Source organism: Microtus pennsylvanicus, chromosome 13 (assembly GCF_037038515.1).
Source record: "Microtus pennsylvanicus isolate mMicPen1 chromosome 13, mMicPen1.hap1, whole genome shotgun sequence".
Lineage (NCBI taxonomy): Eukaryota > Metazoa > Chordata > Mammalia > Rodentia > Cricetidae > Microtus > Microtus pennsylvanicus.
In genome coordinates, this window is record NC_134591.1 from 32,246,047 (window position 1) to 32,268,822 (window position 22,776).

The following is a 22,776-nucleotide window of genomic DNA, read 5'->3' on the forward strand; positions in this document are numbered from 1 at the left end:
AGTCGTCTTTGGTACCAGTTGGTATCTGGAGAATTTCTGTGGCAAGGCACACTTCGATTCCTTGAGTCCTCAGTGCAGCTTCTCCCTGGGGCAGAGCTGTTTGCCTTCTTACTGTGTGGTGCACATCCTCTCGCCTTTGCCAGGAGGCTGGGTTGTATATCCACAGTGTGCCTGCTCCCTGTCCAGGTTACAGAAGGGGAACGAAAGGAAAATTAGGATCATCTTTGAGAGGGTCAATAATTGCCATGTTTTCTTTCCTGTAATAAATACTACTTTTATACCACACTCCCCCAAGCCCGTGAACAGATGTTTTCATGAACATTGTTGGCTCTGTTTTTGTTTTGAAAAATCTGAAACATTTTTGAAAGAGGAGAGGAGTTGAAAAAAAAAAACCTCGTAATTGATTCTAATATATATTTAATTTGGCAGAACTTGAGAGAGACTTGCTGGGACAAGGCGGGACATTTCTTTGATCTCCCAGACTTCTTATCATGGAAGGCAACAGGTGTCACAGCACGGTATGTTAATTACAAGTTGGATTTTATTTGTGTTCTCCCAGTCCCCGGGTGTCTCTCTCTCTATTGCTTTCTTAACTCCCTTTGACTGGCCATACTGTTTTTACATCTGCACGTGATTGTGCATACTTGAAACATCTTGAACCTATCTTCTGCCTCCACTACATATGCTCAAGCCCCATTGTTCCCTATCTTGCTGGAAATATGAGTATCCGAGGTGGATGCCACTCATTAAGTGTGGGCACACTAGAAGGAGATGCTAAAGCTCAGAGGTCACTACAGCTCTTTCTGAAGTTGCCTTCTAAGTGGTTCATTAAAGGGGGAAAAAACATGGACTTCAGAAATTAGGGTAGGAAATACCCACAAGGGGGTGGATGCTGACTAGGTGCACAAACTATGAACTCGCATCACTTTCTGTGGAAATGTACTAGAATTATCTGAACTACAGCAGCAGCACCTATGTTATGCTAGCGGTTGCTTTTGAGTAACTTACAAGTGTTAAAAGTAAACCGTGTGCCACTTGAGAGTCCTTTTACAAAATACCCATTGAGTACGAAGTTGTGGCTGGTGTGTGTGGGTAAGAAGACAGAGCCAGGTGTGAAACCTCAGTATGGCAAAGGGATGGTCATTTTGATCTCATCTTCAATGTGTAAGTGGACTTTTTTGTTGGACTTTATTTGGGGACCTTCAGTCCCCCAAAAGAGATCGAATATTAATTATGAAAGCCTGATCTTTAGCTTAGTTGTTCCCAACTAGTTCTTATAACTTCAACTAACCTGTTTCTATTAATCTACATTCTGCCGTGTGGGCTTTTTACCTGTCCTCCATTCTGGAAGTCTGACTTACTCCAAATCTTACTGGAGTCTCTCATTCCTAGATTCAGCCCTCTGAGCTCTTCTCTCTGTACAGAAGCCACGCCTAACTTTTCCTGCCTATCTGTTGACCATTCAGCTTTTTATTAAGCTGGAAAAAAAAACAATGGATCTTTACACGGTGTACAAATATCCCACACCATCAAAGGGGTGTGTGAAAATGATGTGTCTTTTGACTTGACAAGGAGTCAGGGACTGGACTGCAACCTCTGAAGACAAGAAGCAGTTGGCGTCGACAGATAAAGCTGTATAAGTTGGCTTGTTAGTTTCAAAATAATTGATTGTCTAGTTTCTTCTTTCTGGCAGAGTCTTTACGTTAAGTCCCAATGGTCTTCCCATGTCCATCTACAGTAAATAAGTTGTCTCTCCAGGCCTAGTGTGCACGACTCATCTTTCAATCCTCTTGTAGTTAGTAGGAGTTAGATACTGTGGATAGGTATGCAGTGTGTATTATTAAATACCAAAGCATTTGCAAACAAAAGTCCTTACTGTCTGTCCCATCCCCAGAACAAGGGAGATGAGGTCTGGAATGGAATGTGTCAATGCCAAAAGAACTCTGGGCAACAGAACAGGAACTTGGCACCCAACAACTCAAGGGAAGGCTCAGATTTGGTGTTCATTTGGCTCGTTCATGTGCTTGTTTTGGGTGACTTTGATGAAGTGGGTGCCAAAAAAGCTAGAGGGTGTTTTTCTTTTCTGTTATTGCAGGCTAACAAGGGATTGAGTTTCACCTGGTGTAAAGGTTACATGCTTGTTTTTGGCAATAACAGTGTAAGAAGGTCCTGCTTCCTTCTTCCTCCTTCTCTCCTCTGGAAAAAAAAAATGGAATTTTATTGTTTTCATCCAAAATGCACTGGGCCTGTGATTGCTTTGTCATTCATGTCTTCCCTTTTTACTGTGTTAATGAAAAGAGTTACTGCTACTTTAATAATAACAATAACAATAATAATATGTAATAATATTCATAACAAATGGTTATCCTTCACCAAGGGCCTTTCTTTTACCCATGGTAAGCATTGACAAATGGAACTCCATTGGTACTCAGCAGCCATCTGTTCGAGCAGGTGGTGTTAGTACTATTTTGCAATTTAAGAATTGAAATTGAATATGTTAGTAATTTGCCATATTCTAGCCACTGAGTGGGTAACTGTTCAGATCATGAGAAATGGTTAGTCAGAAATGTGAATAATAAAATTGTTCATAATCAGACAAAAATATATTCATATACATTCACATATTTCTATGTATATATCTTCTAAAGAGATTTGAGGTCAATTTTAGTAAATGAAATAAAAATATGGCTATACACACACACACACACACACACACACACACACACAGAGCCACTAGCCACTGGATCAATGCACAGCACAAAAGAAAAAGAACAACAAAGCAAAGAAAAACCACAAAAAATCAAAATAAAGTAAAATATTAATACAGTGACTGTGTCAATGCCGAAGTGTGTAGAAACTTTTTTTTTTTTGGTAAGGTTGTGTTTGTAAGCTTCCTGGTGACCTGGTGACCAGAATGAAAAGGGAGCGTGGGCAGCCTGACCAAAGTGATGAATACTGGTAGCTGTCTAGAGAACTGACTTTGTCTAACCTAGTAAAGCTGAGAAAGCTGATATTATATCGTGTTATATTATATCGTATTATATTATGATATTCCATAAATTATTTATAAGTATGTTCTATTAATTCAATCATAATTTCAAATAAGCATTTGAAAATAGTTTTAGGTTTACAGGAACATTGTGAATATGCACAGAGTTCTCAGATGCCAGATGTCAAACTTCCTGTAGCTAATATATTAGTATATGGCGTGTTTGTTATAATTAAGGAACTGATATCGACATATCATTAACTATGTTCTTTGATCAGATTTCTTCATATAGTGGTGACACTATCCTTGGGAGATAAGAGCTAATGATTATTTTCCCAGATAGAGAACCAACTAAAGACCATCAAAATCCAACTGATTCCAGTGAGTTTGTTGCTAGTTCCGTACAGGAATGTCAGTGATGGGTTACTACAGGAGCTAAATCACTCAAAGACAGCTGTGCCACAAAACCCCTCCCTAGCAAGGATGTCAGCTCACCAAATCTGCACAATTTGCCGACAACTTGACAGGTTGGAGTGTCTCTTCCAGGCAGCTCAGTTGGTTTCTGCCTTTTCCCATCAGCTTTGCTGGCTGAGTGTTAGGTGTTTAGTGTGTCTGAGAATATCTCTCAGCAGTCCTTACCCACTTTTATACACTTGGAGAGGGAGAATCCAAGGAAACCTAGTCAGTTTCAGGGGCTTCCTGAAGCCTTTACGTTTGCTTTTTGAGGTTAAGGAGCTTCCTTGCAGGATAGAATGTTTCACACTCTGCCCCTACCCTTTAGGACACCCTGCATCATGAGCTTCCCTCTAAGGTAGAAGATTTTACACAGGTGTAATTTGCTACATGACACCTTCATTTTTAACCCAAATGCCCATTCTTGGTTCCACAATACGGCATCATTTGGGCACTTCTTTTTGGCTTCCTTTGGCTGTCCTATTTTTTCAGAACTTTCTTGTTTTGGTAATCTTGCTCTCTTTGAAGCATGTAGGTCCTGAATATGGTGGGGTTCCCCCATTTAGAATGTATCTGATGTTTTTCTCTAGATGAACATGGATTCTGTTCTGGGGAGATAACAGCATTCTCATCACGGTTGATTCTGTTTGTCACAGAGTTGGCGCTTGCCTCGCCCGCTCTGTGTTGCGTTGTACTCTTTGGGTTGGCTTCACAGTGTACAGCACACTTACAGAATAAGGTTTTTTTTTTAACTCCTGGAGGGCAGAAACACTGCATATATCATGGCAAAATATTTTCTATTGGAGAATTGTCTTTTCAGTTCACTTATTTTTATTCACTTGAGCCAAAAAAAAAAAAATGGATGAGTAGACTTCTCAGGGACAAAACAAAATATATATGTTTCATTCAGAAGTTATGTGCTACATTTTCTGGGACATTTGTATACCCTAAGGGAAAACAGGGCTGAGTTTTTCTAAAATCTTGAATTTATTTAATTTATTTCCCCTTGTATTTATATATTTTTATTTTCTTCTCACCTCTACAATATTATACAATTCTATGTAGGTTCTCACTGAATAGTCTTTCTCTTATTTTAAGGAAATGAAATTATGTCCTTTAGAAACTGAATGTGGTGACTCATGCCTATAATTCAAGTCTATGGGAGGCTGAGCCAGGAGGATTACTGTGAGTTCAAGGCCAGCCTGAGCTCCAGCCAGCCTGCTAAAGGATGGCAGTCAGCCTTAAAACAATAAGAATAATGACAACAAAACCCTGCAATCTCCTTTAAAATATCAGCCATTTTTCTAATTTGGTTACTTCTCTGTGTCTCTGTGCATTTGTTAATAAGGGATAATATTGTGTTGTTCATTTTCCCAAGATTCATTGCTTAATTTGTCAGGAGATGGTTGTGGTTAGTCTATTGATCTGTCATCATTTTATAAAGTAATATTCAGCAGCTCCAAGGTAGCAGTATTATTTATGATTTCATTCCAGTTTTTACTTAATAATATCTTATTTTTGTTATCAGTATTATTTGAAAATAATACCCATGTAATATTCTAATCAGTTAGTATACCTGTATTTATCTTGTCAATTTTGGGGGCATAATATATGGTTGTAATAATTTCAATCTTGAAATGTCTCCAAAGCTTCCCGTACTGAAGCCTTGATCTATGGGTCTAGGTGCTGAGGAGGAGGGGTTGAACCTGTAGATGGTGAAGCCCTAATAAAAACAGGTAGGTGTCCCTTTAACAGGGATATTGTGGTCTTTTTTCTCTCTTTGTTTGCCTATAGCCATGAGATGAGCAGATTCCCCAACTATGAGCTTCTACCTTTATGTGTACCCATGTCACAGGCCTACAGCTCACGGAAACCATGAACCCAAATAAGCCCTTTCCTTCCACAAATAAATGACCTCATCTATTTTGTCATAGCAAGAAGAATCTGATCATCACAGGAATCTTCTTTAAATTCACATTTTCTTGTTAAATTCAACCCCCTCCTGTGTTATTTGTCTCCTAAGTACTCATTGTTTAAACCTCTTGCAGGAATCTTGCTCTTAAAGGTTTTGAGTGCTTCTTACTTTTTGTTGACATTGGGGTTCTGACTGATGGCAGCATCATACAAAGAACGTAGGCTAGGGATGAAAAGCTACCACATTGGTTATCTTAGAAGATACCCGCTTACCTCTAATGTATAGAATTCTGATTTACTGAGTAGATAATAGAGCTCAGCAGCTCATGGTGAACACCATGTGCATGTTCATACATATGTGTGTATGTACGTATGTATGTATGCACATATGACTGCTGGGCAGGGTAGAAGACTACACACACCAACTGCAGTTTACACTTCGGACCACGTAATCCAGTAGCTGTCTGGATACAGACCAGCTCACATGTCCCCATCCTACAGCACTGGAAGCCATTTGGCCACACTGGGCCTTAGGAGATAGCATTATTAGCTCACCTTGTCTTTAACACAGTGACTCAGAATGTGGCCTGATGTGATCTCTGGTCTCTCTATGATCAGGTAGTTTTTCTTATCCTCATGGAGAAAGGTAAAAAGATAGGGTGTGAGGTCATCTGTGTGCTGGTGCTGCTACTCAGAGGGTGCACAGCTTGGGGGAAAATCTTTTCTACTCAGGGTGAGGGAGGATCTCTTCTACACCGAGATCTGCCTCTGGTAGTGTGTTGCAGTCTATAATCTTTTAGTACTTGTCCTCCTGGCTTCTTTTGCATATCTGAGATAAGACAACTAAAATAAAGTTATCTTTATTGAGATATAATTAACATACAATACAGTTTGTCCATTGAAAGTATATAATTCAATGGTTTGGGTATATTTAATTATGTATTCTATGGTATATAATTTACCAAGTATAGACTATAGTGGTACTGATTATATTCATAGTGTTGTATAAATGTCACCACTGTTTCCAGAACTTGTTTATTATGCCAGACCGACCTGTTATTATTATCTCCTACTGCAGCTTTTACCAGCCCCCATTCATCAGTCTATCTTGTCTGTTTATATTTGTCTATTCTAGATAGTCTGTGTACATTATTGACCCTTTTATGTATGTGTTATTTTGCTCAATGGCGTTCTCAAGGTTTATGCTCATTGTTGTATGTGCTCAAATCCCCTTCTCTTTTATGACTCGACAGTAATGCTCAATTTCACACACACTGCATCTGCTCATCCCTTCATCTGTTGATGAGCATTCTGGGGAATACTGCTGGGTTTCTACCCATTGACCTAAGAATCACCATGCAGTAGATTTTGGCAACTTAGTTTGTTTTCCGTTGCTATAACCTGGGACTAGATGATCTGTAAATAAAAGACAATGTCTTTTAGCTCACAGCTCGAGTCATCTGCTCAGCTTCTGGTTGGGGCCTCACACGGTGTCAACAAAAGAGCTCAAGTGAGAAAGACTGGAAGCTGACCCACTGCATAAGGTCCTGTTCTCTTGGTCTCTAAATCAGTCCCTAGTCTCAGTAAACCTAAGCTATTATCAAAAAAGACATCAATCTGTTCATGAGGGTCCTGCTTCTATAACCTGCCTTCTGACTAGGTCCTTCCTCTTAAAGATCTGTTGTCTCCCAGTACTGTAAGAATAGAAACCAAGCTTCCAACCCATGAACCTTTGGGACCAACAATGTCCAAAATTTACCAGATAGTTTATAAGAATTTGTTCAAGTACCTGCTTTTAGTTTTTCGGAGTATCGTCTTGGAGTTGAATCTGGTGCATGCAGAAATTCTGTGTGTAGCTTTCTTAGGAGCTGCCTTTCTTTTTGCAGTTAAGAAGGGTTCCGGTTTCCTCACGTTCTTGGCAGCACTTATTTTCTTTCCTTTCTTAAAAAAAATAGAAAAGCCATTATGATCAGTGTAAAGTGGTCCCTTGTTGTGATTTAATAGTCTTTTTAAATCTTAGTGCTCTCTGGCTCAAAGTGAAATTGACTGAATTTTGCTCATCGTCGTAGGTAGGATGTTTTGGCTAGACCTTGAAGGGAGAAGCCGTTATTCACGATCTGTTCTGTGCTGATGCATTTTGATTTGCATTGTTTTATAGTTTTATTGAAGGGTGATTTCTCAGAACAGTGCTAGATAAAATAGCCCTTCTCAGTTCTAGGAAGAATGATTCAGTCTTCTCTGATCAGCTTATTCTTGAATATAGTTAATAATGCTGAGAAATGTCCTGTAAATTTGAAATCTCATTTCCCCTTATTTTTGGAAGATAAGGAATATGTTTTTGCTCTGTTCAGAAGACGTATAACCTTTATGTCTTCACTCGAGTAACAGAAATAATTAAAAATTAAAAATAATGAAGCCATGCCCTAAAAGTTGATTCTGTCCTATAAATAAATCTAGACAATCTTTGGACTATTGTAAGGGTCCCATGAAGTCATTATGGATATTAATTCTTTTTTTTTTTTTTTTTTGGTTTTTTTGAGACAGGGTTTCTCTTTAGCTTTGGTGCCTGTCCTGGAACTAGCTCTTGTAGACCAGGCTTGCCTCGAACTCCCAGAGATCCGCCTGCCTCTGCCTCCCGAGTGCTGGAATTAAAGGCATGTGCCACCACCACCCGGCTTGGATATGAATTCTTTTACCGTTTTTATTCCCCCGTCTTTTCAATTCTGAATTCACACTTGAGATCACTTTGTAGTCTAGGGTACTTCTGTAGTGTCCGTGGTAAAAGAATGGCAGGGGCACATATGGTGTGCCACACAGCTGAGCTAGCCTTATATAAATGATCTTCCAGGGAGACCTGTGCGGCGCTGGTATTTATATATCATCAGCCAACACTTAGTTTTATGGTCAAAGCTAGCCAGAGAGAGGCAGTAAAATATAGGATGTTAGCCTGGTACCTTTCTACCCAAATAAACTTGGGAGTTTTCTTACCAAGAAGAAAAAGAAAAGAAAGTTGCTGTTGGACAGGTTAAAAAGAGAATTACATAACTATCATTTCTCAGTAAATTGTGTTGACCAATGTCCTAGATACCAATTTATACTATTTTGATCGTAATTACAGAGAACAGTATGCATGGTGCTTATGGAGAAGATGATAAAGTCTGAAGCAGCCTTAGCTCAGCTCCTGTCATTCTCTCATCCACTCATCCACTTATTTTTGGTCCGTACTAACAGTACCAATGCAATACTAACTAAGCAGTTGGAGGCTGCACATTTTTTGAACTCTTAAAATCCATGTAAGTAATGGAGCTAGGGGCTTCAGAGATGGCTCAATGGGTATAAACATGTGTTTTTCTTGCAGTGATTCTCAGTTTAGTTTCCAGTACCCAAGTTTGGTGGCTCACAGCTACCTATGACTTCAGCTTCAGAGGATCCAATACCTTCCTCTGGCCTCCATGGTCCTGCACTCATGTGACGTACCTCCACACAGACACATAGTTAAAATTATTTTAAAATCTTTTGGAAACATGAACTGGAGCCAAATAGTCTTTAGCTCAAGCTGTTCACTGATATTATTTGCCTTGGGGACATACTTAATCCCCGTTAACCCACTTCCTCTTACTGAAGGACAAAGCATCAGTCTCTTTTACGTAGAAAATACAATGCCGTGGATAAGATCTCTGCTAGTTCTATCTCACATCATGGTACATGGTACCATGTGTTTGCCATGTACCGTTTGTCCTTACTTTATGTCGAGTTTGTTTATTTATTTTAGTATTATATTAAATTCAAACTCAACTAAGTAGCTGATATGTAGGAGAAAAATCTGAGCCTTTCAGAAACAAATAAACTCGTTTGATGTTCCTGCTACGCCTTCCGGTTTGGTGGATCTATCTTGTCTTCTTTAGTGAGGCGCTGAATGAAAATAATCCAGTACATCAGAGCCATTGTGAGCATGAAGATGTAAATAGCTATGGGGATTCCTTTCGCAAGACAGCTCAGAAGCTTAAAGTCCACCAGGAATAAGAAAACGGACTGTTCAGGGCCAGACAGGGACAGGAGAGGCAGTGAAGGTTAAATATCATGCCTTCTCATCCATGCATAAGAAAGTCCAGGTTCTTGAGAACTTCCGCTGTATTGCTGTGCTATGTAGATACAGACACCTCTCTGTCCATGTGGTAGATGAAGGCAAAAAGGTCAAGGTAGCTTCTTTCAATGTTTAGACATAGAGCACATCTAGATGGAAAAGGTTACATAAACGTCTTCATATTTGCCTTGGAGTTTAGTTGCTATGTGTGACTGTAGTGGCAGTGAGATGCACCCATGTTGAGACCCACTAGTCTGACAGTGTTTGGCTTCTATAAGGTTCTTCCCCAGGTTCTCTGCTGTGTACATCTAGATGTAAATTTTGTGTGGTGGAAAGATGGTAGCCAACAGGGCAGTAATTTCCAACTGAATCACCATATGGCTTTTCCTCTACTTAACCTTTTATCTCCTCAGGCCTTAAATCATCTTTAGAATTTATTTCCATTTGCTCTTTTAATTTAGCAAAGTGAAGCAATGTCAGAATTTGGTTTCTCATTTACAAATAAGTATGATGGTATATTCTCTGTTGGCAATGCTGGAACTGAGAACATGATACTGCAATCGAAAGCATTTACCCTGAGGGTGAGACCAGTAGATGGTCGGTAAGATATTTGTACTGTAATTCGCTTTGGGGTACCTTTTCTTGAAACCAATTCTCAGAATGGATATCTTTGTTGACACTTTTTTTTTTTAGAAAAAATAAATCAGGAAAGGCAGGTTACAATTCAGAAATTTTTTTAAAAATTTATTTATTTATTTATTATGTATACAGTATTCTGCCTGCATGTGTCCCTACAAGCCGGAAGTTGGCACCAGATCTTATTAGAGATGGTTGTAAGCCACCATGTGATTGCTGGGAATTGAACTCAGGACCTCTAGTAGAACAATCAGTGCTCTTAACCGCTGAGCCATCTCTCCAGCCCCTTTGTTGACTCTTAAATTAGTTTGTTAAATTAAATTAGGATGGACCCCTTTGCCAAAGAACTATTTCATGGATGATTGGACCTTCAGATTATGTTGTTCTTACTACTTTATTCTGGTGGCTTTCAGACTCATCCGGTGTGATGGCAGGTATCAGCATCTATCCTGGAGTCACAGTGATGGGACGGAAGAGGAAATCACGCGGCTGGGAGTTCGAAGGACTCGTCTAGTACCGTGTGTCCTGACTCAGTCTCAGTCTCCTCGTCTGTGAGATGCAGATGAGATGACTTTGGCCAGCTTCCCTTTGGGTTTTTCTTAGGCTCTTTCCCTTGGAAAAGCTAGTTAAGTCTTTTCCAAGAATTAGACCACTGGGATCCTCACTTATGTGGAAGTTTTAAATCTTCCTTTTCTTCCTCTTTTGCTGAGTTTCTTCTTAAACATTAATATATCTTTTTGTTGTTGTTGTTGCCGTGTTCATTTTTCTTTTCTCTCAAGGGCCTTTGAAGAAAAAATTTAAATGTCATTAAGAAACTACTGTCTGGGAACCCTTTGTTCTAAAGTCATTTAGAAGATTGCTTTCAGTTTTCTTAATGCAAAAAAAAAAAATCAACCTATATTGTTAAAATGTGCCAAACACTGCATTCATTAATGAAAACTAGCAGCTTTGTTTACTGCCCAGGTCTTGTTCCTTTCAGAATCTGAGCCATCTCCCCAGGCTTCCTAAACAGTCTTCAGCTCCCCCAGCCTCCCAGTTTCCTTAGAGTTTTCAACTTTCCTGGGTCTTATCTAGCAAGGTAGCCTGTCATTTCAAAACCAGCATTCCAGATGCCACAATCACCTGTGTCTCCTACCCTTTGCCTAGTCCCCAGCCGCATCCTTGCTTCCTATTCTGTCTAAATGGAGCTGGAGACAGTTTCAAAGAGGTGCTTGGACCTTTAATTAGCCTTGGCAAGCGTTTGCTTGGGGTTTCGCTCTGCAGGCTCTCTGGAAGTCAGGTTGGGTAGAGTAGGGAGGGGAAGGGGGCTCTGAACTAGACGTGTTCCTGGCAGTGGGCCCTGGCGGCTGAGAGCTCAGAGCCAACCATGATGTCATTTCTGAATTTAAGGGGTCTCGCTAATCCAAGGCAGTGTCTCTTAATTGGACAAAGGAAAAGCTGCCTGATAAGCAAGTCTCACCAGGAGCTCTTTGAGTCTAGATTGTGCTGAGGAAACACGGCCCTGAGGAAGGGATAGGTCTCTTCTCTGCTGTTTACAACTTCTCCTTTCTCCCTTGTCCTTTCTTTCTCACTTATTTGGCCAATTTAGCCCCACAGTCTGGCCTCTGCAGTGACTTGATGTGAAATTTGAGAAACATATGTAGTTTTCTATTTCAGGAAAATGATCTCAGGGATTGAATGTGGGCTTTTTTTTTTCCTTTCCTCCTTTTGGCTGTTAAGCTCTGATCTTGCCCAGTGTGGTTTTTTTGATGATGGGAAAGAGGCTTCGAAGTGCTTTTTATCAGAATTTCATGCAATAAAACTTTCGGATTGGTTTCTTTACTTTGGCCCCCATCCCCTCCCAGGCCCACAACACAGTGTCATGTGTTCTGCTGAAGTGGGAAGAAACACACATTGTTCCCATTACAATGGCTTCATTGCTATTTGCACACACATGGAGAAAAACGGCCACTGTGTCTATCCATCACAAAAGCTATTTTAACTGTAGCTCAGTGGAGGACTAGGGGGGTCTGTGTACTGTTTGACAGAAAGGAAAAGAGATCCTTTGGGGGAGAGTCTGCCTTTGTTTTGCTTTGGGAAAGAGATGGACTCCTGGCATTTCCCTAGAACCATCCCCTGTGAGTTGTTCCTCTCTGGGTGTCTGCAGTAGAATAAGGCGTGGCTTAGGCTTCTGAAGAGCAGGTCAGCCGGTGGCGAGGAAAAGGCTGCAGGAGTAGGGTTCTGCCCATTAATGCGACTTGCTTCTCAAAGACAGCGGTGTATGTGCTTTTCTGTCTGGGTATCCAGGGAATGCCTGCTGAATTAACAGGCAACAATGGACTGTAATGGAAGTTACCACAGGACTTCTAGGACATGCTAGGAGTGGAGAGAGAGAGAGAGAGAAAGCCAATGGAGGAGGATTTATCCTGTGGGAAGCGAGCTACATTCTGGGATATTGAACATTTGTCCTAGGTGTTCCTGATAGTGTGCTGTGGAATGTGTTCTGGATCACAGAGCTCTAAAGAGCAGAGAGACTGGGCCCTTACTGTCTAGGAATGCTTCTTACTGTGATCTTTCTTGCAGGGAAGAAAGGGTGAAATTTCTAGTTCCTTTTACACTGTACTCAAGTCTACTTCCTTTGATGTCTTGTAGTGAATTGCCTCCAAGCCTAACATTTTCTGTTTGTTGAAACCGATTGGAAAAGTTTAAGGGATTATCCGGCCATGGTAGAGGTGACATTCGGTGAAACAAATGCAGGACTTAAATATCACATGGTACAGTCAGTTGTTGGTGAGGAAGGCTTGGCAAGCATCCAGCCTGGAGTCAGAGCACTTCTGTGCAAGCATTTCTGATCTGACCAAAGGCACCTGTATCCTCAAAGCTTGGGTGGTTTTGTTTAGTTTTGTTTTTTTCATTATAAATAAATATTCATTCTTATCCTTGGTTTTCTATTCATAATCCAGTATTTCCTTTCCTAAAGAGTGTCCACATAGAAGTTTCTAGTCCTAAAAATCTTGAATTTGCCTTTGGGAAGCAACGTGAAAGCATCCTTCATGGGAGGAAGGAAGCGGGCTCAAGGATGAGCAGAGTTTGGATCCTGGAGTGAAAATCCACCAGATGACCTCACGTTAAACCATCTTTGCGCTTTCTTCCCTTATTTGTTCATCATGGTTTGGCTTGCAGGTTGGAAGAGGTCTTGTGTAGAAAGCTTTGGGTCCAACAGGATAAAGATGGAATACAAGTTCCCTTCATGACAATTATTTCCAAGTAAGGCTCAGATAGCTGGAGCTTGATATGAGGTTGGACATAAAAACATTAACCTTTAAGACGTTGTCACTGCAAAGGCATCATGAGTTCCATATTTAAGCCTATTTGAGAGCTAGTGAGGTGGTTTGGCATGTAAAGGTGTTTGCTGTGAAGACTGTTGACTAAGTTTGATCTTGTGAACCTGTGTGATGGATGGACAGAACCAATACCTTCCTGCAGGTTGTCCTCTGACTTCCACGTATGTGCCATAGTGATGGTGACTCTCCCTAACATGCAAACAAATGAGTGTAATAAAAATTGTAACAAGCACCTGAATTAATTAGTTTATAAAGAGAAAAGGTTGCTTTTGGCTCACGTGAACAGTTGGCCCTGTCCGTTTGGAGTGGAGCAAAGCTGCACATAAGGAGTCGGAAGAAAATCATTCACATCCCAGCTGGTAAGTGAAGGAGAGAAGTGAGCTTAGGACTTCCAGTCAGGAGCCATCGTAAGAGTTCCCACTGCTTACTCTTGCTAAGTTAGGAACCAAACCTTTAAACCCTTGAGGAAACATTTAAGTTCCAGAATATACCACCATCTTTGAGCCCTATGAATATAGCTTCAAATACACTTTTAAGTTTTTTTAAGATTGATTTGTTTTCATAGTACCCAAACTGAGCTGCTTTTCTCTTCCCACATTCAATATAAACATTTCAGTCATATCAGATAGCCTCCAGGCTTGGGCAAGCTAGCCTTTGTATGTCTGTCATCTGTTGATCATCCTTTAAGATCCACCTAAAAATCTGATTGTTTGTGAAACCATTCAAGCTGCACTGTTGTGGTTTAAAGACCTGTCTTATATTTTGGATCTTGAATAACTTCCTTCCCCTGCCAGACTCATGTGTTAAAGGCTTGGTCGCCCAGGAAGCACTTTTGAGAGATGGTCAACCTTTAAAGGGTTGACCTAGTGTGAGGTCTTCAGGTCATGGGGCTGTGTGCTCAAAAGCAATAGTGAGTGAGATCCTCACAAGCCTATTTTCCTACAAGCAAGAAGCTCGCTGGGCCAGGCACGCCTACCATGATGGCCTGCCTTATAGCAGGCCCAAAGCAGTGGAGCAAGCTGATCAGACTGACTTATGAATCTTTTCTCTGTGTATTTAGAGTGGTCCATGCTTTTCTTCTATGACAGAGAGCTGATTGACTCTCGCTCTCCAGTGTTCCTTTAGTTCCAGTCTTTCTCACACTGTACTTTGATTACTTCCCTGACACATTTCTTCTCAAAGCTCAGAAACTCACTGGAATATCTGTAACCTTTTTTTGTTGTTTATTCAGTGTGCATGACACCTGTTAAAGGACCTGGACCAGCAGGTCTGAGATGGAGGACAGGAGGAATCAGAAATGGTAAAGAAAATAGGAAAACTTGGGTCAGGAGGCCTTGCCTAAGCTATATCTTATGTGAAACACTTCTTCTTCCTCTTCTTCTTCTTCTTATCTTGTATACTATTTGCATGTAAAAATGTAATGGAGTCTGCAGAAAACTATTGCACAATGGGACAAAGCATGATAATCAAGTGATGTTGTACAAAGGGAACACAGGTTATCTCAAATGCGCACAGCAACCTTGGGACTAATAACCATCATTCTTTGTGGGAAAGAGTTGGGTTCTCAGGGTTCAAAGTCACAGGTTCCTAAAGGCCCTGTCAATCATACTCCTGGTTTTCCACAAGGAACTATGTTCCTTGACTATGCATCTGTGCCTAGGTCAAGCCTTGGATTGGCTTGGCTCCCAACAGTTAGGTGCTGAGAGATTTGAAACGATAGCTCAGAAAGAATTGTTCTTTCTACTATAAATAAAGGACATATTTTTGTTCCAGAAAAGCTGTATGGTATATAGGCCACATAGAATTATATTTTTCCAATTTAAGAAATGTTTTGAAAGTCTGACTTGTTTCCCACTGGGATGATTGTAGTATATCTTTGTTTCCCTGCTTTTAGTCATCCGATCAAGCAGATAGTGTTTTCAAACAACTCCTTATCTTCCTTGCGAGTTTATAATGGTGTGAGTGCAGGGACTGCACAGCTCTGTCCCCAGTTGCTGCCATATTATGATTTGATGAAGCACAGACCACACCTATAATGATGATGCCATCAGATTGGAATTATTGGAGCTCAACATTTCCTACTGCCTATCATGTGTTTGTAGTTAAGCTGAGGTTTTTATAAGACGTATAATTAAAAGAAAATTAGTACCTTTCAAAGTAATAAAAGTCATTGTAAGCTTAGATTAATTTCATATTAGAAGAACACAGTAGGTGAATTTAGTGCAGTCTAAGTACACAGTGTCTGTAAAGTATGCAGTGCTGTAGAGTGATGTCTCAGGCCCGCACGTGGACTCATTCAGTGTGAGTCAGTGGCTCTCGTAGAGCAGCTACATTCTTCGTGAGCACTCTACAGAAGCACACCATTTGTCTTTTATAGTGTGTGTGTGTGTGTGTTTATATTTTAATGTGTTTAGGCACACATATCCCTGTCATTGTATTATAGAGGACTCCAGTATTCAATACAATGACACGCCATACAAAATTTTAGCCTACGAGCTCTCGGTTCCACTACACAGTGTAGATATAAAATGAGCTCTTACTTCTTGGTTTTTTTAAGTATACTGTGATATTTCTTACCTAATAATGCATTTTGTGAAATGTATTGTTTGATTTTTTGTTTGTTTGTTTGTTTTTTTGAGACAGGATTTCTCTGTAGCTTTGGAGCCTGTCCTGGAACTAGCTCTTGTAGACCAGGCTGGCCTCAAATTCACAGAGATTCACGTGCTTCTGCTTCCCAAGTGCTGAGATTAAAGGCGTGTGCCACCATTGCCTGACTTATGAAATATATTTTTAATATTACCTTAGTATTTTGTGTTAATATTTACTTGTGTTAATGTCCACTAGGCACAGATTTATTTTACATATACTAATCCCTTCATTGTTCCCTACATCCTTATATTATATAGTGTGTGTATGTATATATGTACATGACATATTTATTATTAATAATAATAATTATTATTATGTCAGAATATAGTATGTTCTCTAGATAGGAAAACTCAGGCTCAAGGAAGTAACCTATCTGTGTTCACACAGTTGATGAGTCATAGAGCTGGGATTTGAATGCCAGAATTAGGCTGTTTATCATTATAGTATATGCTGCCTCTGACTGATACCTATTAATGCTTTTTTTTTTAAAAAAAACTGATCATGAAAAGAATCAAACCAAAAAGTAGTTTTCTAAGGTAAAGATTTATTTGTAAACATGCACCCTGAGCTCACTTCCTCTAAGTGGAGAATCAGATCAGTCCCTTAGTGTCCAGTGAAGCTGTGTTAGGAAGGCACCTTTTGTGTCCCCAGCCCCAGCCTACTGATTAAGAAATGCCCAGAAGTGGGACGGAATGGTCTGTTTTAGCAGATTCTCTGGGGACTTTGATGCCTGTTAAAACTTGAGAAGCACTGTTTGAAACTCAACTATTTTCTCTGGCAATTTACTTCCTTTGTATTCTGTAGAGAATTGCATTATGGGGGAACATCACTGGGATATATGTTACATTTGTGTGTGGGAATCTAGCTCTGCAGCCGTCTATTTTAGAGTTTCTGAGAGTTTGGAAGTTTGGGATTTATCGGATTTATCTGTCCCGATGTTCTGTGGTTTCTTCTGTTTCCCCTCTCTGATGACTGATGGCTCTTAGGGTCATGGACCTTATAAAGCATAAACCCTCCTGCATGTGTGTCGTCTGTCTCAGGCTCCCCTCCCTGGTGGTGAAGATGGAGTTCATCATGGCAGGGATTGCAAGAGACAAGAAGTAAAAGTGCTAGGAAATGGGTGACCAGAGTTGTGTAGATTATTATGTTTCTCAGCGGAACCTCAGGACTATTGACTGTTGGATTGTGCATATGAAAGACAAGGATTCCAAGCTTCGAACTAGACTTAGGGATGTGTACAGATTCCTTACCCTTCGAAAGTGACTGTTGTGTAAGACACTTTATTGTCAAGTGGGGGTACCCAGACCTGCTCATGGTAAGTCCCACAGTGAGGATTTGTCAGGTAGGTGGACGGCACCTGGAGAGTCAGGTTTAGCCGCTAGCATCATTGTCAGAGAGTATTCTAAGAAATGGATGACAGATTTTCCAAGCATTGAGGAATCTGGAATGCTCTAGAATGGCTCATGTTATACAAAATGGAATTCTGGGAAGTCCAGTAGCAGAAGAAACCCAGGTATCAGTTTGAACTCTTTATGTTTGAAATTTACTTGTCTTTGGAAAGGCAATCTAAAAGAGATTTTAACAGTATTAGAATTGGGCTATAAGGTTTACTCTGTGTTAAAGGGTTAGTTGCTAAAAGTCTAGACCAAATAAATAAAAATATCAATGTATTCGTCAGAGGGGCCTGGTATTTAAGGTTCTATTAACAAGGAGCAATTATTGCACTGAGTGATACTTAAGTCTGCAAAGACTAACCTTAATTCTGCTGGTATTCCATTGCATGAGTTATCATGTCTGCTGATATACAGGGTGAAATAGTATGATTTACCAAACCAAAAGTCAAGTAGCTTCAGATAAGAACACAGGGAGACTTTCTGAGTGCTAATGGACACAGAAATAACTCAAGTATTTGGTCATTGTAATGAGTTTGGCCAGAAAGTATCCACAATACAGAATCAAATCACGGGGAAAAATAAGTAAGTACAAATAGACCAAAGGCAAGGCAGTGATGAGTAGACTCCGTGGCAAGCAGAGGCTCTCAGAGGAAGGCCTTTTACAGCACTGTGGAGAGGGTCATTGATGTCTGCTTGCTGATACCACCCTACCTCACAGGTTGACATTAACAGTGGGCCATGTGCCACAAAAGAAGAGAGCGATATTCCATGCCTTGCTTCAAAGAGTGCTCAGCTTACCGAGCTTCATTTTCATATTTTACTGTTTGCTCATTCGCAGAGCGCTTTAGAATCAGCTCATGGAAGCCCCGGACTTCAAAGGGAGCTCATTCTAGTTTGACAACAGTTGCATCCATTTCCCGGACTCTTTGACCTTTGAATAACATGCACTCAGGTCAGAGCTGTCAACTGTCTGTAAGAGAAGCCATGCAGATCAAGGACTTGATACTTTTAAAAGCACATCTAAAGAACGGGGCCTTGCTAATTTTGTTTTTCCAGGAATGATTTTTGGGAAGTGCCAGCAGCTGCTGTTGTCTTAGTGAGATAGAACATTGGAGAGTGGGGGACTGGGCCTCGACTTCCAGTGTGATGGTGTACCCTTTATTACAAGATGCACACGATGCATTTTCCTCCAGCTGCATTTAATTTTATCTCATTCTGATTGATCATGATTATTTGACTATAAAAGTAAAAAAAAAAAATGGTGCTGGGGCAATGACTCAGAGTTAGAGTCCTCGCTGCGAAGGCAAGGGGACTCGAGTTTGGATCCCAGAACCCACGTAAATGCCAGGTGTATGTGAAATTGCTTGCTTGCAATTCTAGCCCTAAAAGACAACCATGTATCTCATCAAGCTGGCTAGTGAGACTAGCTTTCTTAGTGAGCTCTGAGTTTTATTAAGAGACCCTGCTTCAAAGAGTAAGGTGGGGAGCAATGAAGGAAAGTTCCCGAATTTTCTTTGGTATGTTTCAAGTAGTTCTGACGTCCTTTGAAAAAAAAATTCTAAAAGTCTGGTTTGATTTAGGCAGGATGTGGCTGGCAAATTAGCATTACAGAATCTCCAGTATAATTGTGTCTGTTTCTGTAGAATAGTAACAGTTGTATCAGCCTCCACTGATATAGCCCTATCTTCTTAAGAATGCAAAGCAGTACCTTTATTTTTTTTTGCATGAACTCCCGTTCCCCGAATACATCGGTTCAACATGAGATGTTGACCATGGTTTCAAATTACAGACGAAGGGTGCATGAATGTGGTGACACTGTGGGAGGTGTTTTTTTGGAATGAAGAAGACAGGTCAGACTTCCTTTAGCTGTTAACTTTGAGGCATGGATGTCGCTATTTTCGCATCTACATAGAAGGGTCAGTAACAATCAGTATATACTAGGGTTATTATGAAGGCTGATTGTGTTAAGACGTGTAGAACATTGACATGGTAATTAATGCCGCCACATGCTGCGCTCACAACAATGCCGTCTACTTTGGTTTGAACATCAGTCAGCCAAGTTTGAGTTGAAATGTCCCCTGTCTCTTGCTAATTGTGCATTCTCTGCAATGGCAGTACGATTTAACCCAGCTACTATTGGTTCAATCATGATTTATGTGTTTGACACTATGTGGGCTCCTTTGTCTGTGTTGTTTCTCATTTCTTGCTTTAGCTCTCTGAGGTAGCCATGGTTATATCTGTTTTTGTAGATGACCAAGCTCAGGTTTAGAGAAGAAACTTATCATAATAACAGAGTTAGATTGAGATCCTCAACTGATTGGCTGAAGCTTTTGGCTCCCTGCAAAGGCTCCTCACAGCTAGTTTTATTTGTTGTAGTAGGAAGAGCAGTAGCACCTCGCCAGGGTTGCTGCTTGTCCTGTCTCTTGTTGGGCATTCTTGATATGACACACAGTAATTTATTGTCATCTCCAGCTGTGTTTGTTTTTGTTTTGTTTTGTTTTCTCAGTTAGAAGCCTCCTTTTCCTATTTTGTATGTGTTAGAGATGGGAAGACACTTCTGAAGAAGAGTTTCTTGTATTTCCAAGAACTTCAGACTCGCACATGCCATCTATTGTAGCGTATATCTGGTTACCTGTGAGTCTGTGCCCCTTCCTTTACTCCATGAGTATTGGAATGCGAAGTCCGGGTGCCTGTAGGAAAACCACAAATGTTCAATTCATGGACTTTAATATGAAAAACGTTTTGGCCCTAAAGTTTTGCTTTTCTGTTTGTTCTGAAAGTTGTTAAGGAAACTGACTCAGCTAAAGCCAAGCATTTACGAATCAAATATGTTTGGATGTTAGGGTGGAGTGCTCTTTATACATTCATTTCTGGCACTCGAAAGCACAGCAGTTTTAGACTGGGGTGCAAAGATGTAATGTATTCCATGCAGTCTCAGCTTGTGTTTCTTGCCTGAGCAAATGGAAGTACTTTGTAAGATGTGGATTTGGGATTACACCCGTTTCTTTTCCGCTATAGTCAGATCTTCCATATAAATGATCAGCATCCATTTCCTTCATCCACTTATTTAGTTATTCATTCATTCATTCATTCATTCATCCATCCATCCATTTCCTAGCTCCCGACAATGTAAGTTTTTCTCTTTTCACCTGTCTTAGAGAACGTCATTGATTTTATATTGTGGCTGTGTCTTAATATAGCCCCTAGGCACATCTGTGTACCTAGCAACACTGCCATCCACTCCATAGACGCAGAACCATGAGGGAGTGTCCTGGTAGGCTATATCTTGAAGCCTTCATTCCAGTGATTGGTGAACAGGAACAAAATACCAGAAAATGGAACCTTCATTTTTCTTTAACATTTTTGTGCTCTTCATGTTTTTATTTCATTTATGTCAAGCTATTATCAATATTCTTTTACACAGTTTTAGCAGGTAATAAAGTTGATAATCTTTTAATTTTTCTATATAAAATGTGAGGAATCATAAGTAGAATCTTTTTCTGAAGGACCCTTGACATAGGTACAGCACATAACGAAATGTTATATAATTCTGTTATTTAATTTTTTGTTATAAATATTAGACATAAACTGTGGTATATGTGTTAAAATTGTAAACCTGAGTTTTTGATAGTACTTTACTTAGTGTCACTTAACCTTTTCTATAAAAGTCATATATCAAATAAAAAAAGCTATTTTTTTTCTTTTTTCCTTTTCAGCTCATCCAGCTAATGCTCTCTTCTTGAAATTTGGCTTAACTCTATCTATTAAATTACTTTATATTTCTTAATCACTGGTATATGGAGCTGTCATGGTAGACTCTTGTGCCCCATCTTCCATGATGTTCCCTGAACCTACGGTGTAGGAGTTTTGTGGTCAATATGCCAACTGGGGATGGGCATGTCCAAAGTCATTTGTTTTAAGAATTTTGACGAGTTTTCCTTTCCTGTAATGTCTCCCATCTGCTGCAAAGAGACGTTTCTTTGATGAGGGCTAAGATGTATACTTACCTGTGTGAACATGGCAGTGTTTGGACCGCAGCTAGAAATCATACTGGTTTAGGAAGGCGACAGTAGTGGCTTGTCCCTAGGTTCCATGGTCTCACCAGCCGTGGGTTCTTGGCCAGGTTTACAGTACCAGGCATGAATTCCCTCCTATTGAATGAGCCTTGTAGTCCAATTAGATTGCCATTGTCTAGACCCCGGACATAAGTGCCACTGTTGTACATTCTTGGTGTCTCTCGTCGTTCTAGTCATTGTTGTGGTTCCCAAGAAATCTCAACAATAATGTAGTCACCAAAGCAAAACAGGAAAGATGACAATAACAGTTGACATGCAGATGTGGATGGGGAGACTCTCACAGGGTGATCTGCACTACTAGGTGTACAGCCAAAGGTAACTCATGGCTGCTGAGAGGGGAAATCAGTTCTCTAGGGACGCGTCCCCTGTTAGGTTATTCAATACAAAGTGGTATTGCTTAGCTCCAAACACACATACACGCTGGCAACAATAAAGGGATTCTGTGTGTTGTGGTTGTAAATTTATATGTATGTATAAACTTCTATGTAAGTGTGTAAATGATAAAGTTCTTAGAATTTCTGAAACCGTATTTGATCTCAGTTCACCTATATTTGATAGTAAATATTGTATTTATATTATTGGAATCGTGTAGTGTCTACATATGATGGAATCTCCTACAGCCAGGTTGTCATTGAAACACTTAGGGTTGATGTTGGGATCGTTAATGCCAAAGACAAGGCTGACCATGTCATGATGTTTACTAAATACTGTTGCCATATGTTCCTAATGGAATTTTGTTCTAAGAATGTGGAAAGTGTTGGAGGCTGAGATTCTAAGTTACTGTTGAAGGTGGCATGTCTAGTAGTCTTGGTGGGAGTAAAATGATGAAGCTCAGGCTTCTTATCCATGTTGGTCTTCTAAGCCACTCAGTAAGTATTCATGGATTAAATATATCAGTGTCTTCAATGATATGAATTTAGTGATGGCGATAAATACTGGACTTTTAAATTACACTTCAGGAGGCTGAGACTGAAGGTATGTGGGACCCAGCATGTCAGTGAAGAGGCCCTGAGATCTACGTCTACGTGTTCTCATGGCAACCTATCTTTATCTTTGTTATAGGACAGCAACAAAATCAATTTCAACATTGCTTTGTCTCCCTTCCTCTCTCTCTCTCACCCCTCTTTCTTCCCCACTTTTCTCTTGTTTCATAATAGAGCCTAACTACATTCTCCAGGCTGGTCTTAAACTCTTGGATTTAGGACTACAGTCCCAGCCTTTTAAGCAGTAGACACAACAGGCATACACCATCACTTCC

General features: G+C 40.2%; 1 protein-coding gene across 3 annotated transcripts in view; it reads left to right on the forward strand.

The window, feature by feature from the left end:
- Positions 1-22,776, forward strand: part of Fggy (FGGY carbohydrate kinase domain containing) — a 364,222-nt gene that overhangs the window by 58,250 nt on the left and 283,196 nt on the right. For all 3 annotated transcript variants that reach the window (XM_075945971.1, XM_075945973.1, XM_075945972.1), the window contains exon 5: positions 430-518. In XM_075945971.1, coding sequence (XP_075802086.1) covers positions 430-518 — 89 coding nt within the window. The remainder of the gene's footprint in view (positions 1-429; positions 519-22,776) is intronic.